At 31.2% G+C, this 18,567-nt stretch overlaps 1 protein-coding gene across 5 annotated transcripts in view; it reads left to right on the top strand.

Annotated features, from left to right (window-relative positions):
- The window catches only part of LOC118182700 (condensin-2 complex subunit G2-like), a 200,841-nt gene that overhangs the window by 72,955 nt on the left and 109,319 nt on the right, over nt 1-18,567 (top strand). For all 5 annotated transcript variants that reach the window (XM_085825775.1, XM_085825764.1, XM_085825770.1 and 2 more), the window contains one exon: nt 12,371-12,465. In XM_085825775.1, the coding sequence (XP_085681901.1) occupies nt 12,371-12,465 (95 nt within the window). The remainder of the gene's footprint in view (nt 1-12,370; nt 12,466-18,567) is intronic.

Genomic DNA, 18,567 nt, shown 5'->3' with positions numbered 1-18,567 from the left:
TAACGTTCATATATGACATTCTGCCGTGGTGAACAATAATCTTCAAAAGACTTCAAGACCTCTTCGTACTTCTCTTTATTATTCTCAGGTGGCTCAAATCGAAATGTGTTATAAATTTCGAGTGCTTCAGTACCGAGTAAATTCAAAAGGATTGCAATTTTAGTCTTATCTGGCTTGGCATCTTTTTCTTTTTGCAAGTAAATAGTTTTCTAGCTCTTGCTTCCATTTTTTCCATTTTTCTTTAACATTTCCGACGGAGAATGTTAACGGAGCAGGTGGTCTGAAATCCATTTTGCTCCTGACACCATGTATCTTCTTGTTTAGTTTGTTAAACTTATTAACTTCTATATTTTAAAAGTAGACTTAACTAATGAGTATATCTCAAGAATTCAAAATTTTTATTATTACATTTTTAAACAGTTCACATGACATTCAGTTAGCACTTTAACACAAGCTTCACAACAACGGAATCATATAGCATAAGTGCCATTACAGTTATATAGTTATTTACAGTTACAGTTTTAGTTATTTTAAATGTACATCACATGCATATGTGTATCTACAGAATGTGTTTACATATTTTTGGAATAAATGTTTCTGGCAACAGCTTATTTGAAATGAGGAATATCATCTACTGTTTTTAAATTTGTTCTTTCAAAACATGGCATGTAAACAGGTTGTAGATTAAAGAATATGTTTTTGGGCTTTTTGAAGAGAAATATTCCTATTCCGAAATTCGAGGACATTGTGAAATGCAAGATATTGAAATTTCTAATTGTAAAATGAGCAACATAATTAATCAGAAAGGGGAAAACGGTCAATCGTTATTTCTACATGCAAAGAAGACCTCAGACAAATACCTAAACAATGTATGCATTTTTTTTATAATGTTTCTAAAGTTAAGTTACTTGTAATAAGAAAAAATGCACTAACACAGAAATCAGTTGCAGAGTCTTTGAACCCATCTGTAGCAACAATAATAAAATAATGAATCAAGTTTTACAGGTTAAAAAAATTTAAAAACATAATGTTCACCTTCTTTTGCTGAGGCATGTGGCTGAACACACAACAATTTTTAGAGCCATGTATGAAAACTACTTAGCAGGAGATAAATGGAAATATTTTTAACCTTTAATGAAGCATGTGTTTACCTAAATGACTATAACAAGAAAAGGTCTATTTATTTTTGAAAACGAATAGAAAAAGAGTATAGGAAGCTGGTTTTGCCAATACAAAGTTTCGATGAGGGGTTTGTGATTTATGCAGAATTTTCTTTACAATGTGAAATTTAAAAATAGAAGAGTTGGGAGAATGATAAAATCAGCTCAATATACTATCAAGAGAAAGTTTGACATCCAATATTTACAGAAGAAATTCTCTTTCTCCCAGTGACTTTCATCAAGACAAAGCAACAAGTCATGCTACAAAATAGTTTGTAACATCGAAAACCATGCCTTACTACTTTATATACTATAAAAACCACAACCTACCATGAAAATTAAAGACTGGTACATGCATTGCATGTGTACCTTTTTAATGAGAAGTTCCCTGTTTCATCTATAGACAATTGGGTCTTTGGTCTCTTGTAAAAACTCTTTCCAAGCGCAAACCAACTACGATTGATGGACTCTGGAAAACAGTGGAAGAGAAATGGAAGTCCGTCTATCATGGAAACAGGATGCAGACTAACAGTCTAATAAAAAAAAAAAGGTTAGCAGTCTGAACATTTCAAGAAATACTCTTTACATTTTAAACAGTAATTATATGGCCGAAATCATTCTAAAAATGTGTGAACATCCTCTGTGTACATATATATATATATTCCTTGGCTGTTAGGAGCATGGAGGTAGGAAGTTAGAAGGAGTGGCCCTAAACCAGTTTCCCCATACCCTGCTTTGAAGCATTGGCGATCCCTTCGTTGGTGACCAAAGCATTAGGTAATGTACCATTAAGTTCAATGGGTTTTGACACGATCAGATGTAAATATTTTGTAATTACGTCGTAAATATGCATATAAATGTATATATTTTCTTTTTCTACAATACTTCAGAGTCCTAAGTATATGAAAAGAATACATTTTTAAACAATATTTCATTTCGAACAGAATTAAATGCTATACTTTTCACAGAACAGTTTGCTCAGAATAGTTTAATTTGAATGAAATATTTTCACAAGTTTTTGTTAATTACATTCGAAAAAAAAGGTTAAGATACAAAAATTAAGATCAAAGTTTATTGTATTATTAATATTAAAATTATGCATTATTTCTTTCCTATTTATAGAGCTTCTTCCTAAAATACTTTCTTAAATATGACATGATTTTTTGGCTTCTGAGGGATCTTTTAAATCGAAAAATGTAAGTCAATTTATAATTAATGCTCTTCAGTTCATTTCAAATTAGAGCACCTTTTAATTTAATAGCGAAATACTTTAAATAGTACTTAACTTTCTCTTAAGGGCCCATCAGCGGCCAAGCGGTAAAGTTGCTGAACACTGGTAGTTTGGTCCGAGGTTCGAATGCTGCGTACGGGCTGGCTGCGTGGGCGTTTTCGTGGTTTTCCCTATGTGTAACGTGTATACGAGCCAGTTTCCCTTAGAAAGTCCTCCACGAAGGCATCCCTCCCCTCAGGCAGATAGCCCTCGTGTGCTTTGCCATAATTAAATACACCAACTAACTTTTTCTTAATATTTCTGAAAAGGAATAAAATAAGGATTATTTTTTAAATATTATTTAAAACTTGTAACTGATTATAAAATGTAAGGAGAATAATTCTTTTAATTATACTTATTAGATTTTTTTACCCTTAATTTCAACAATACATATTCCCAAACTCTTCTTTATTACTTTCTTAAATACACATCTCGTAGAAATTGCCTTACAATACCTTGTAAGATTGCTTTCCAGTATGAACAATTCTTGCTTAAATAATTTTATAATGTATTTGTCAATTTATGCTTACAGTTCAGTGTTAAGGTTATTATATATTTAGATAATATTTATAATCATTATAAATTTAGATACATTTAATAATTAGATTTCTTCACAGTAACTTTCACAATTATTTATGAATGAATAAATCCTTTATTTCAAATACATTTATAAATCAGTTAATAAATATTTACGTATTTTGTTAAAGGCAGATACATGCTTTTTTGGAAGCCCATACATATTTCATATTTTTCATTTCTGCCATGTGGAAATCTTTAATTTTAGCGCATTCACTATGCTTTTCGAGTAAAGTCATTTACACTAATTTTAAAAAGTACATGTTACAATAATATGTGGATGTGAAAAAAATTTATTTTATTTAAAAAAATTTTGGTGTCTGCAACATAAAATAAAAGTAGCGAATACTGTATTAAGGGTATCGAAAAATGTATACAATTTTGAAGGTACGGTGAGGTATTTTTCATTCTTTAAGCATAACTTTTTTGCTAAAATCTATATTTTTATAGTTCAACAGCTTAGAATTTTATGAAACAAATTCATAATCAAAATCGCTACTGTTAGTTATCGAAAAATAACCAAGATGTGATTTTTGCGTAAATGTCGCTAAACTCTACAAATTGCTATTATTCATCATACTAGGAATGTTTCTTTTATGCAGAAGTGTCCCGTTTTTCAATTTGTATGGAACTGTTGTGTGTCGAAATACGCTGTCAAGTGAGCTTCTGAATGTAAACAAAAAACACCCCATCTGGTGACCGAAGCTTCGGAGCAGTGCTTCACTTTTAATGCCGATTTGGCCAGTCCTTCCTTTCTTACCTCCATGGTTAGGAGAGTGAGCGCCAATAAGCCACAACAGACTCATCAATCACAGCTTGTTTCATATATTTCAGTAGTTTTGTGTTTAATGAACAATTTTGCCAAAAAAAAAAAGCATTGAATATTATAAAGTATTTCTCCCACGTTCCTAGTGTGCCTTCGTGATGTAGTGGTTCTGCATGCTGGGCCGGTAATCCAGAGGTCCGTGATTCAATTCCCGGCAAAGGCATTTGCTATTTTTCATCTTTCGTACTTCCAAAAATATTCCTAATGTTTCTACAGTGGTGCCCGAACTAAAAAGGGTTGTTGGATGATGATTCTCTTCACCCAGGATTTGGCAATTGGGTCCCCTAAAAAAGGGGGAGTATATAAAGTATTTCTCCCACCTTCCTAGCGTGCCTCCGTGGTGTAGTGGTTATGCACACTGGGCCGGTATTCCAGAGGCCCCCGGTTCGATTTTCGGCGAAAGCATTGCTAATTTTTCATCTCTCTGGCTTTTCCAAAAATACCTAATGTTTCTGCAATATAATTTAATTATCATTTAGTTATGCTGTTAATTGGGGGTTTATACATAGAAAAACATTATAAGAAAGTTATCATAGAATGTATTAGCATAAAAGTGTCACTAATGCTAAACCATATAAATTGAAGGAATGCAAAAGCTTTGTCACCAGTAGTAAAAATGGGCAGCTAGTCAGGTTACTTATTAATTGTAGTAATATCTAATCATTTTAGTTATAGAAATATCCAATCATTTGCTGGATAATTCATCTCTATTCACAGGAAAACTGATATATAGAAAAAATAGATCTTCAACACATTATACCAATATAAGAGACTGTTATTAAAACAACTCCATGCATCAAAATCATCATCAACATCTCCATCAAAACGAGATCTTTGATGTAGCAATAGTAAAATTCTTATACAGTTGTTGAAAGCTTATAATGATTCAAGATAGTTGAAATAGTTGAATCAGTCCTGTTTGATAAAAAAAAATACATTTTTCGACAGATATATACTGAATATAATATACCATTTTGCTGCAACATTTTCCTAATGAAAAATATTTAAGCATTTCTTACAATGCTTAGGCTCTAAAAATACAGTCAAAAGTCTTTAATCCGGAATTATCTATAATCTGGATCTCAAAGCTACAAACTTTCTGTGCATGCGTAAACGCAACGCATGCGCGTTTAATGTATAACGGACGGTACAAGCTAAGCTAAAATTATCTAATTATCTATTTCAGTTAATGTTGCAAATTGCATTGTTCCTTAATCTTCTAATTGGATACGGCTTATTATTTTTTGCAGACTGTTAGAGCAATTTTATAAAAGTAAGCTGGAACTTTCGATTATGTCATAGAATTTCTGATACATATTTACTAATGTGTTTTAAGGATCTACAGTTTCTAAGTCCATTAAACAAAAAGTGGATTTGCTGCAAAAAATAGATAAAGGATGATGGATTTGTTTATCTAACCATTCCGAAATCTGTTTATCAATTTCACGCTGCTCTGCGTGTGGGGGAGAACTTCGCAGCACGCAATGGACTGGAAGTTGATCTGTCAGCACTATCCTTATCTTCAGGGCAGATGTTTTTATTTTATTCGTCTTATAATTCGTTACTAAATGTAGTATTTCATTTCGATGTACTCCGTCTTTGATATGATTTAAATCAAATTCCTCGTCATCCTAAATATCACGAATGCACATCAAATAGTTTTCTGATTGCAATTTTCTAATTTGGACTATGGGCAATGTATGCTTTACGCATGCGCGCGTTGAAAGAAATATTTAATTAAGTAAACAAATAAATATTAAGCTTTTATTTTGTAAATTTTGATACCCTTTAGATCATAATTGCTCTTTATTTCGTAAATTACAGTTTCATATTTTTAATTGTATAATTTCTACATGCCATCTTACCAGATTTAAACTGATGATCGATAAACCGGAATCAACGAGTCCAGATTAAAGACTTTTGACTGTAGTGCCCTTGAGACAACAAAACAAAAGATAGCTAAATCTTCAGCCAGTTGAAGCAATTCTTTTGCATTATGAAGAAATTATTTTCTTCAATTTATTTCTTCTTCTCCTCGTCATGGCATAATTTTCATTTTTAGCATTTGAATATTTTTGATTAAATGAATATTTTTACCCTTAATTTTTCATTTAAATTCCTTCATCATATGAAAAGAATTCTAATTCTAGAAAATGTTGTAAGTAATTTTTCATCCGTGTCACAAGACGGGTGTTTAAGAGTTTTGGCAAAGTCCTTTGTAATATTTTCTTCCTTTCTTAAAGTGGATCCATTGAAAATTAAAAATCGTTCTTCCATTTCATGAACTTCCATTTTCCACCCTTCAGATGATGGAATTAGTCTTTCATGAGATATATGCTTTATCCATGACTGTTGTTTTTCACGTTAAAACCTATTTTAATGTTATTTTATATATCTGACTTTGAATCTTGATTTTCTGAAGAACACAAACCTTGTCCAAACTTAAAGGTTTATTTAACTAAAATTTCCAAAATGATGATAACTTAACATCATGAACAAACTTAACATCTTAGGTGGAAAAATACCCTCGCATTCAAATTCCTAGGAATGCTTTGAACTGTCAGCTGTTCGGCGACTGAGGAAAAGAACGCATCTTATAAGGACAAAAATCCATCTGGTCTTTTCTGGCATAACTCCCCATTTAAGTTGAACTGGACTCAAAAACGCCTGACTGGACTGGACTGGAAGCCATCATCCCCTCAAATCTCCTCTGGGCAGGTCTGCACTGCTTCGAACTGAAAATGAACTCCGCCGCTACGAAGAAAAGCATCACCTTTTATTGACGGTGGTTGCCGTTACTACAGACGATTATACAAATATTTAGCACCGATGAAGCATAGTTTAGATACTCTTTTAATTTATATGTAAATTCCCCAAGATTAGGGTGATAAAGGTAAAGATAACAGAAAACATGGTTTGGAGTTTTACTTAAGCCTGCTGAGCATCTCTTTCCCCTTGAACTAGACACTATCTTGTAGGTACTTCCTTTCACAATAAGTAATGTAGAAAACAATTAAATTTCTCAAATGGAACAAAAAGGTCAAAAAGCTCATTTTATACCTTCTAAAGAACAGATGTTAAAGGCTTTTAAAAACACTTATCTTGTTAAAGAAGTGCATCTTCACAAAACCTGAACATGTGAATTTTATTGATAATTTAGAATTTTGTGTAGTTTATTGCAAATTTAAAATTTTGTGAACTTTATTTGTAGTTTAGAACTTTAAGTTGTATTTGATGTTGTAAAATTCCCATTTTGCAAGGTGAAGAAAATGTTGAAAATGAATACTGTGTTAACACTTTAAATTTATCTTTTGTAGAAGGGCAACAAAAAGTTTTGTTTACTTGGAATATCATGGCAGTTGAATAAAGATGGGAACCAGCGAAAAGGAAATTTATTATTCTAGGGCCATTTCGCCATTTTATGTAAGAATTATGTGAGAAGGATTAATTTTGAAATAATGCAGTTTAAAGGAATTTATTATAAGTAGTTTCTATTTTTAGAATGATCAAGGAAATAATCGAATAAAAAAGGAAAGCTAAGGGATTATTACAAAATAAAGTTTTAATTTATTTGGTGCTTTCCCATTAAAGATAACAGTGTGTCTATACATATGTATATATATATATAGGTACTTACTGTAAGTTTTACACACACACACACATGTATGTACGCTGCGCAAAAAAAATGGAACAGTTCTATATCTCCCGTTCTATTGGGCCAATTGACGAAATTCAACTTGCGTTTTTCATGTCTCAAAAGCGTGACTTAAAGTATTTATTAGATTTATGTATAGCATTGTTTAAATATAGGTATTTCGACACAAAATCGGACTTTTTAAAAAAAAACATATCAAATTTCTTTCATATTTCAATTCTACAACTCAAATTATGACAAACTACCAAGTTTTGTAAAAATTGCATGAGTAGTTTTTAAAACAAATTAGCTTTCAAAACTTTAGCTCCTCAATGTTAATTAGGTTTGGCATATATTTATAAATCTCTCTTTTTTTATTAAACGTATTTGATTCTTCCTTTCACATTTCGAAGTTCAGGTTCATTCCAAAAATAATTCACCCATTTTTTATGATTTATTTTAAAATTTGTAGTTTTAAATAATTTTTATAAATTTACAAAAAAAATGAATTATAATCTATAAAATTTTTGCCGTCATCGTAACCCCTTAACGATCGGATAATTTTCAATTAAACGGTCATAAAAGTGCCTATTTTTTTAATTGAAGAAATTGCATAGAAATAAATGTATGTACAATATATGCATTCATTTTCAATTTCTGGATTTTTTTCACTTGAAATTTTTAAAATATTTTTTAGTACAGGCCAACATTCAGGTTTATTTTGACTGAATGTTGGTTTTCCAGCAAGCTAGGAAAATTTCAGAAATATGTGTTTAAACATTAAAGGAGATTTTTATTAAACTTATGCATAATATAAACAAAGTTTAGTAATTTTTTCTTGTGCGATAAATTTCAAAGCATGTGATGCAAACACCAACGTCACAATCTGGACAGTAGTACCAAGTTTCCTTCCTACGTCTCTTATTGTTTTCATCTCCTCTGGAACAACAAACTTTGCATTCTCTTGATTGTTGCTGTTTCTTATTAGTTGGGGGTATCTGTCTAATAAGATGAATTTCAATCAAACGGTTTGGATTATCCTCCAAGCTTGGCCGGCCTCTTTTTGAAATGGTGTCTGATGACCGATACATTTCAATAAGTTCATCTACTTTAAGTTGTAAAAAGATAAACGAAACATCAAATGGGATTTTTTCCCACCCTGTTTTTTGCAAATAAGATACGAGTCCAAAATAGTTTGGTCTAGCAAATAAAAAAATATTTTCTTATAATATTTCTTTCCTCTTTTTTGAGCAATAGAGTAATCTCCAAGATTTGAGCAATAGAGTAATCTCCAAGTCTACAGTATCTACTGCTCCCATATTTTTATTGTAATCTGTGCCAATTGTAGGTTTTTGACAACTTTGTTATGACACTGTACTACATCTACCAGGTCATTTGTGTGAACTGTAGATAGCATGGTAACATTTTTCTTATCTCCATTTCAAGAATGTCACGAATGGCCACTTCATGGCAAGAACTTTACCTCGATGAAAAGCAACATTTTCACCTTTTGTGATTCTCTTTTTTACTAATTCTTGAGGCATTTCTTTTTGGGTTTTACAGTTCCATAAGTGTCTGTTTGAAATTTTAAAAGCATGTCTGATAATTCTGGTGAGGTATAAAAATTGTCTGTTATCAGACAATATCTTTGTTTTAGCAGAGGCTTGATAAGTGACATCACAACTTGAATTGATTGGGGCAGATCTTTATATTTTGCATCAAAAACCATACCTTTTCCAGTATATATAATTTGTGACCATATATACCCTGAACTTGATTCACATAACAAATATGATTGTACCACAAAACTGGATCTCTTTTTCGGCATATATTGTTGCCATCCTAAACGACCTTTGAAAAGCATGAAGGTTTCATCAATTACAATATCACGTCCAGGAGTTACATCTCTGTGTAACAATTCATTCAGGTGCTGTAACACTGGCCAAATTTTATGCAGCTTGAGATTTGGATATGTGTTACAATCAAAATCTTCATTATCTACAAGATGCAGAAACTTGTGTATTTCGTAAAATCTATTACAAGGCATTATGCTTCTGAAATAAGGTGTTGAAATTGAATGTTTTTTGCTCCAATACATTTTCGTATCTGGTTTTTTTACAATACCTTGTAAAATAACTATACTGAGAAATTTAAGAATTTCTTCCTTTGTGACAGGTATCCAAGGTTTTCTATTTTTGGATAAGCAAACTCCTGAAGAATTTTGGCATTGTTCGGCATATCTATTTGTTTCTGAAATGATGAGATCCACTAAATTGTCATTCACAAAATACATAAAATATTGCAAGGCACCAGAACTTGGATCAAAATTTATATTTACCTTTGGTGTTCCCCAAAATTTAAAACGTGGGGGTGCATGATCTGCTGAAGTAGACACAATTTTAGTCCATGATAATCCAGGCAACAGTACAGATCCATCATCACTGCTCTCAGATTCACGAATCGAATTTTCATAAAAATTAGTTACTTCAGAATCACTTTCAAATCCATTTATACTAAAATCATAATCCAATTAACTATCTGACTCTGACTCCATAATGTGCGGAATAAAAATATAAGTATATTTTATCACAGAACAGAAATCATGTGCATTCACAATGAAACTAAGTGACTGAGCTAACGATAAAATTACAAAACACATAGCATAAATACACATTTGATTAATGCTGGCATTTAGTTTAAAATAAACTAACTATCTCTAATTGCACAAAATATTCTGGTACTGCCATCTGGTGTGTAGAATGAGAAATAAAACTTTTTCCGGCCAAAAGAAATGGTTAGGTTTTAATACTTTTCCCGCGTTGCTTTTGAACTCTCCAGCCTGGAAAAATCATGGGCACGAGAAATAGAGGGCGAAACCTCACCCCGTCATTTTGACAGCAGCGAGTAGGAATGGGTTAAAGTAGACATACATCTAAGCATACCTGCAAAAAATTAGTTTTTTATTCAAATTTTCCGAAGATATATGTGAATTTATATATTGGCGCGTTTTAAAATTTGGCATATTTGTTGAAAGCGATAAAACATCAAATGTGGTTTAGACACTTTGCTAAAATTATTTGAAAGTAGGAACGATGTGACTTTTTTTCCTGCTCATGCACAATGTAAAAAGATAGGAACGAGGTGCCTTTTTTTATGCACCGGCATAATGGAAGGGAAAGGGAAAATGTATTAAGAAGTTTGCCAAGTTAATTATTCTTGGCGCAAACTGAAAAAATTGCGGCAATATAAATTTTTGAATTTCTCCATAAATTTCACACCAAATTTTACAAAATTTAATATCTAGGCATAATTTGAGTCGTAGAATCGAAAATTGGTATGTTATTTCAGAAAAAGTCCGATTTTGTGTCAAAATACCTATGTTAGAACAATGCTATATATAAATCTAATATATATCCTAAGTCACGCTTTCGAGACATGGAAAATGCAATTTAAATTTTGTCAATTGGCCCAGTAGAGCAGGAGATATAGAACTATCCCTTTTGGGGGGGCAGTGTACCAGGTGTAGAAGTATGAAATGCAGATTTTAGGCAACAGCTCAACAATGCAGTTTGTGCTATAAGGATTTGACCATATGCCATTTTGTTGTGTCATCAACAAGAGTCAAATATGCACGAGTGATGTATTGGAAAAGTGTGTCCTTGGTGTTGTATTCAATATGTCAAAATTTATACCGAACAAAGAGTTGTTCACGAACGATATTAATTTTTTGTTTTCATTTGAAGAAGTGTATTAGCCACTAACCATTTCGAATCATCTGCGAGAGATCGGAAAGATTCAGAAGACCAGTAGATGGGTACCACATCAGTTGCAAAGCGCAAAAACACATGTGACATTTTGCTCACTCCATATGAAAAGAAGTGGTTTTTTCATTGTATAGTTATAGAGGATGAAAAGTAGATTTATTTTGAGAATCCCAAGTGCAAAAATTCATGGGTAGACCCAGGCACATCATCCACATCGATTGCAAGACCAAATCACTTTGCCAGAAAGACAATACTCTGTGTTTGGTGGGACCAAAGGGCATGGTCTACTAAGAGCTGTTAAAACCTTGGGAAACAGTAAACTTTACCAACAACAATTGACCAATTTGAACTTTTTGTTGCTTGAAAAAAGGCCGGAATACCGAAAGAGGCAATACAAAGTCATTTTTCTTTCTGACATTGCTCCATCACATATGGCAAAACCGGTTTGCAACACGTTGGAAGCACTCATTTGGGAAGTTCTACCCATGCAGCTTACTCACCAGATTTGGCTCCTTTTGATTATCATTTGTTTGCGTCGATAGGTCACTCGCTTACTGAGCAGCACTTTGGTTCATACGAAGATGTGAAAAAAAAAATGGCTCGATGAATCGATGAATGGTTTGCAGCAAAATGGGAAGATTTTTCTTCTGTGATATTCACATGCCTGAAAGATGGGGGGAAAATGTATAACAAGCGATGGAGCATACTTTGAGTAAAGCACTTTTTAACATTCTTCTGAATTTATTTATTTATTTATTTATTTTTTTTTTTTTTTTGGGGGGGGCGAAAATCCGTATTTCATACTTGTACACCTGGTACATGCACACATGCACATTAGTTAAAACCTTTTTCCATTTCTGCAAAGAGTAAATTCAGTTTGAAATTATTTTGTGCAATACAACATTAAAGATCTCTTTTAAAGTGGTTTCTTTTTCTTTCTTCGTAACATCTTTACATCACACTAATATTCTCTCTTTTCTTTTCTATCTGCTTAATTATTAATGATGTTTCTGAATTTGAAAAATGTTGTGTGCGTTTAAATGTAATATATGATTTTTGCTCTGATAAAAGATTTTTGTTGAAGTTGTGTAATACGTCTTAAAAAAGTAGATTTATTTTAAGTAATATTTTATTTCTTAGGGTCAGAAAATTATCGCTTTGACACTCTCAGCTGATGTTAAATATGTTGCAACCATGCATGAAGCCATTAAACAGAAGTTGCTCTCTGGTTCAGTGTAAGTTCCTTCTGTCTTATTTTTTGATGATATAAATTTGTCGTAAGATATTTATGGTATATGCTTACTTTTTTAACATTTAAGAAAGTTCTAGTTTGTCGTGCTTTTGAATTGTTATTTTTTTAAGTAATGACCCAACAATTAAGCAAAGGATAGTTTCAATTGTTTTGCATCGCCGTAGCATATTGCTGGCTATGTGGTTGTCTTATAAAATATATTTTTTGAAATAATATCTGTGTATATGTGTGCATATATGGAGTAAAACACACATACACACACACAATGGAGTAAAAAAAATAAAGCAAACAACAGATATACATATGTGTACTGGAGTAAAATCTTCTTATATTTTCTGTAAAAAAAAATTAAGATGCAGCTAAAATTCAATGAGCTGACTCAAATAGGTTTTTTGGATATACAGTCAAAAGTCGTTAATCCGGACCTCAAAGCTACAAACTTTTTTAACATGCGTCAACGCATAAAGCGTTAACGCATGCGCGTAATACCTTTGCGCATGCACATAATACGTTTACGCATGTGCATAATGCGTTTACGCATGTGCATAATGCGTTTATGCATGCACGTTTAATGTATAACGGACAGTATAAGCTAACTAAAATTATCTAATTATCTATTTCAGTTAATGTTGCAGATTGCGTTGTTCCTTAATCTTCGAATTGGATCCGGCTTATTATTTTTTGCAGACAATTTTATAAAAGTAAGCTTGAACTTTCGATTATGTCAAATAGAATTTCTGATACATATTTACTAATATGTAAAGGATCTACAAAGCGAAAGTATGTTTCGAAGTCCATTAAACAAAAAGTAGAATTGCTGCAAAAAATGGATAAAGGATAATGGATTTGTTTATCTAACCATTCCGAAATCTGTTTATCAATTTCACGCTTCTCTGCGTGTGGGTGGGGGAACTTTGCGGTGCGCAATGAACTGGAAGTTGATCTGTCCTTATCTGTTGTCTATCCTTATCTTCAAGGCAGATGTTTTTATTTTATTTGGCTTATAATTCATTACTAAATGTAGTATTTTCATCTCGATGTACTCTGTCTTTGATATAATTTAAATCAAATTCATTATAAATGTCACGAATACGCATCAAATAGTTTTCTGGTTGCAATTTTCTAATTTCGATTATCTGTAATGTATGCTGTACGCATGCGCGCATTGAAAGAAATGTTTAATAAAGTAAACAAATAAATATTAAGCTTTTTTTTTTTTTTTTTTTTTTTTTGTTGTTGTTGTTGTAAATTTTGATACCTTTTAGATCATAATTGTTCTTTATTTCATAAATTACGGTTTCATATTTTTAATTTTATAATTTCTGCATGCCATTTTACCAGATTTAAACTGATGATCTATAATCTGGAAAAATCGATAATCCGGAATCGCCGAAATACCGACGAGTCCAGATTAAAGACTTTTGACTGTACTTTGAAATTTTAGCATTTTAAAGCATATAAATTTGCGTTATTTCTTTGTAAAATTTGGCTGTTTTGATTTTTACAAAAATTAATTATGTGCTGTTATGTAGCATAAATTAAAATTATTCTATTTATACTTTAATCTGATTTTAGTGCTAAACTGTTGCTTTCTGTGATGCAGAAATGGATATATGCAACAAATACTGAAAGTAACAAATTGTTAAATAGTTTTAAATAAAATGACAAAATGGCAGGAACTTAAGACACAACATGCAAATTATTTGTAAACACACCAAAGGACAAATTCATGTTAAATAAGTAACATGGTTTTGGTACTATTAAAATTTGAGTAATTAGAAATTTAAAAAGTGATTATACTGGTGCTCAGATCTGGTTTTCTTCATTCTATCCTCTAGCCTAATGTATATATTTTCTGAAATTGCAAGAATTATATATCTCCCATCAAAGAAAAAACTGACATTATATTCTTAATTTAAACTCTGTTAGCAAGATGTAGGCAAAAAGAATTTTAAATATTAAAACTGAATATTACAATTGTACAATCTTATAGAACTTCATTTACAGAAGCATCAGTTTTACTGTTGATGCTGTTCTTTCTTTTGTTACAACTTCTAAGAAGTTTAAAAGGGTTTTAAGATTAAAGTACTAATTTTAGTACCAATGTAAAGGCAGATTCGATTATATTTTCTTCATCTTTAATGTGGAAAAGTCAAGAGCTGGTTAAATAAGAAAATAACTGTGTATGTTAATAATGCTTATATAAATTCTGAAACTTAAAAGTAATATCAAGTAGACATTAATGTATGAAAAAAGTTCGCATTTTTGTGTATGCTTTCTTTGATTTCCTTTATATCTTTACTAAGCCTCCAGATCCATTAAACTATATTTTTTGTCTTGCCATTGTTATAAACATATTTAAAAGAATGTGTACCTTTCAGTGTTTAAAATTATTTCTGTATTTTCAAAATAACAAAATTTTTCAGCTAAACTGGTTCTTCAATATTGCTTTCGAAATATTGGTTTTTAGCTATTTATTTTTTAAATAATATTTTGAGTCAGATGAGTCTAAGAATTTCTTATATTGTGATAATAAGTTTGGAGTGTGGTTGAATTGTCTTTATTCATTTGAGATTTATTTCAAAAGCATGCATTTTAATGGATGTCAGATCTATCTTTGTGAAAATTGTAGTTATATATAGCTTTTGTTAACTCTTAACATTGTACACAGGTCCAAGAACATGTTTTATTTAGTTTTCTGTCTTAAATTTAATATTTTTGATGAAAGAAATAGAAAATATAATTATATTTTACTCTTGTTCAGATCACTCAAATCAATGGCTGTACACCCACTGGTTTTTGTCAGTTTCATTAATTTAGATGCATATGCAACTAATAAACATTTTACTGGTCTTGAAACTTGATAGTATTGCATAGTTGCCATCTGTCTCAGTTTTATATACATATATGTGTGTGAATTTACATATTGGTGCGTTTTGAAATATGGCATACTAGTTATGAGTGATAATACTGCCAAATGTGGTTTACACACTTTGCTAAAATTATTTGAAAGAATGAACGATGACTTTTTTCCTCTCCTGTACAATGAAAAAAAAAAAAAAGAAGGGAAAGGCAAATAGTTTGCTATCAATTAAGAAATTTGCGAAGGGAATTATTCTTATTGCAAACTAAAAAAAAAAAAAAAATGTGCCAAGATAAATTTTTACATTTTTCCATAGATTTCTCACCAAAAATTACAAAATTTAATACCTAGGCATAATTTGAGTCATAGCATCAAAATATGGAAAAAAAATTGGTTATTTCAGGAAATGTCCGTTTTTTGTGTCAAAATACGTATATTAGAATAATGCCGTGTATAAATCTAATATATATCTTAAGTCGCACTTTCGAGACATGAAAAACGCAATTTGGATTTCGTTAATCAGCCCTGTAGAACGGAAGATATAGAACTGTAGATATAGAGCAAAAGAAATTGCTTGAAAGACTTTCATGCCGTGTGTTATGGCCGTGTGCCATAACATAGGTTTTAAAATATTTACAGCTGTATTATTTCAGAAGAAAAATGAAAAAAAAACTACTTTTTTCTGTTTCTTTACTTCCCCTTTTACATTCGGCATTTAGTAATATTTCTTTTAAAGATATTTTTGTTTACATTTTTAACATACATAGCATCCTATAAAATGTATGTGGTCCTTATCATAATTAGACAAACAAATGTGATCTTTTTTTTAATCTTTTGATTTGATTTTTGAAGCATGTTTTTAAAGATAAAACAGTAGTTTAAAGATGAAACAGTAGTTAAAACAGAGTTTAATACGTTCAAGTGATGTAAGCCTCTTTCAAAGTGAAACAGAAAATACTCTTAAGAGGCCAAGCATAATGCAATCTTGGGGGGGGGGGGTGAACATGTCTGATGCTTTTGAATATGACTGAACTTGAATATGTCAGAATTTTCACTAAATTGAATACTGAAATTCAAATTCAGGGTTAACAGTTTTATGTCAAATATTTGATTATTCAAATTTTTTTCCACTTCCTTGGATAGTGTTGGAGGGTCATTTTTATATTTTTTCATTTGTATTATTCATATTTTTTTAATTTGCCAGGTAATTCTCTTCATCTATAATATAAAAATGACTGGTGAGAGAAATTATGAAAATTGTTTTGCTAATTTAGTTACAGTGTGTAGTCTAAAATAAGACCTCGCCCTTTTTTTGGCTATATTTTTATTCTAAAATTTGATAGGTTCTTATAAATATTTATTTTCTGAATAAATTTGCTGAATGAGATGAAGGAGTTTAATTATCATATTAAACAAAATAATTATATTGTATTGGGTTGGCAACTAAGTAATTGCAGATTTCACTCATAGATGGCTTCAGTTGAATTTTTAGGGTTGCAGACGTAGTACAAATGTAAAACACATTTTTTGTTATTTGATAGTTAGCAATTCAGCTGTCATTTTATTTATTAAAGTAAAAAAAGTATTTTGATCGGTTGCATAGTTTTCGTTTGGCGTTCGTTGAAAAATGAAAAATCAAAAAGAACATTTTCGTCATATTTTGTTTTTTTATTTCTGCAAAGGGAAAAACGCATCGCAAGCTTATAAAAAGTTATGTGCTGTTTATGGTGACGAAGCCTTAAAAGAACGGCAGTGTCAAAACTGGTTTGCCAGATTTCGTTCTGTTGATTTTTCACTCAAAGATGAAAAACGCTCTGGTCGTCCAGTTGAAATTGATGACAACCTAATCAAATCAATAATCAATTCGGATCGCCACAGTACAACACATGAGATTTCTGAGAAGCTTCATGTATCACGTACATGCATTGAAAATCACTTAAAACAACTTGGCTATGTTCAAAAACTCGATACATGGGTTCCTCACGAACTGAAAGAAACGCATTTAACGCAACGCATTAACAGCTGCGATTTGCTAAAGAAACTTAATGAAAATGATCCATTTTTAAAACGACTGATAACTGGCAATGAAAAATGGGTTGTTTACAACAATATCAAGCAGAAAAGCTCATGGAGCAGGCCAGGTGAACCAACTCAAACAACATCAAAAGGAGGTTTTGTTATCAGTTTGGTGGGATTACAAAGGAATTGTCTACTTTGAACTCTTACCACCCAACTGAACGATCAATTCTGATGTCTACATTGAACAACTAACGAAATTAAACAATGCAGTTGAAGAAAAGCGGCCCAAATTGACAAATCGAAAAGGTGTTGTATTCCATCATGAAAATGCAAGGCCACACACATCTTTGGTCACTCGGCAAAAATTATTGGAGCTTGGTTGGGATGTTTTGCCACATCCACCATATAGTCCTGACATTGCACCATCTGATTACTTTTTGTTTCGATCTTTACAAAACTCCTTGAATGGTAAAAATTTCAATAATGATGATGATGTCAAATCGTACCTGATTCAGTTTTTTGCTAATAAAAACCAGAAGTTTTATGAACGCGGGATTATGATGCTGCCTGAAAGATGGCAAAAGGTCATTGATCAAAATGGGCAATACATTACAGAATAAAGTTATTTAGTTCCATGAAAAAATTGTCTTTGATTTTCTAAAAAAAATCCGCAATTACTTAGTTGCCAACCCAATATATATCAACTACATAGGTAATTAACATAGTATATATAAATGCATAAGTATCATTAATTATGATTGTCACATATAACTGGGAAATTTCAATACAGCCTGCATCCAGTATGTTCATATTTCTGAAAATATGAGCATATTGGATGCAATATATAATAATGTATCACTAACTTTTCTAATCTTTCCTTTATTTGGAGGCCACAGCTTAAAAATACTGTTATTGTCAGGAATTCTGAAGGAAGGATAATAAACTAAGATTCCCAATCTTAGCATTTGAGACAAAATAACTATTCACCTGTGTCTTTATTTCTTGAAATATATCCTAAAATATAGGAGTGTTTTATATTTGAAAATATAGTAATTGTGAGTTACTAACTAGCAGAGCCATGTGTATGTTAAAAAGACTCATGATTTGAAGATTGCTTTCTATAATGCCTTCTATAATATAGCAATTATAGGTTAATAATTTTTAATGCTTTGTTTTTTAAAATAATTGCTATATTTCTGTGGT

The sequence above is a fragment of the Stegodyphus dumicola genome, chromosome 1 (assembly GCF_044657685.1).
Source record: "Stegodyphus dumicola isolate Sdum_Otavi_A_Nest chromosome 1, ASM4465768v1".
Taxonomy (NCBI): domain Eukaryota; kingdom Metazoa; phylum Arthropoda; class Arachnida; order Araneae; family Eresidae; genus Stegodyphus; species Stegodyphus dumicola.
The sequence above is the reverse complement of the archived record's forward strand: the minus strand, read 5'-3'. Positions and strand labels throughout refer to the sequence as shown.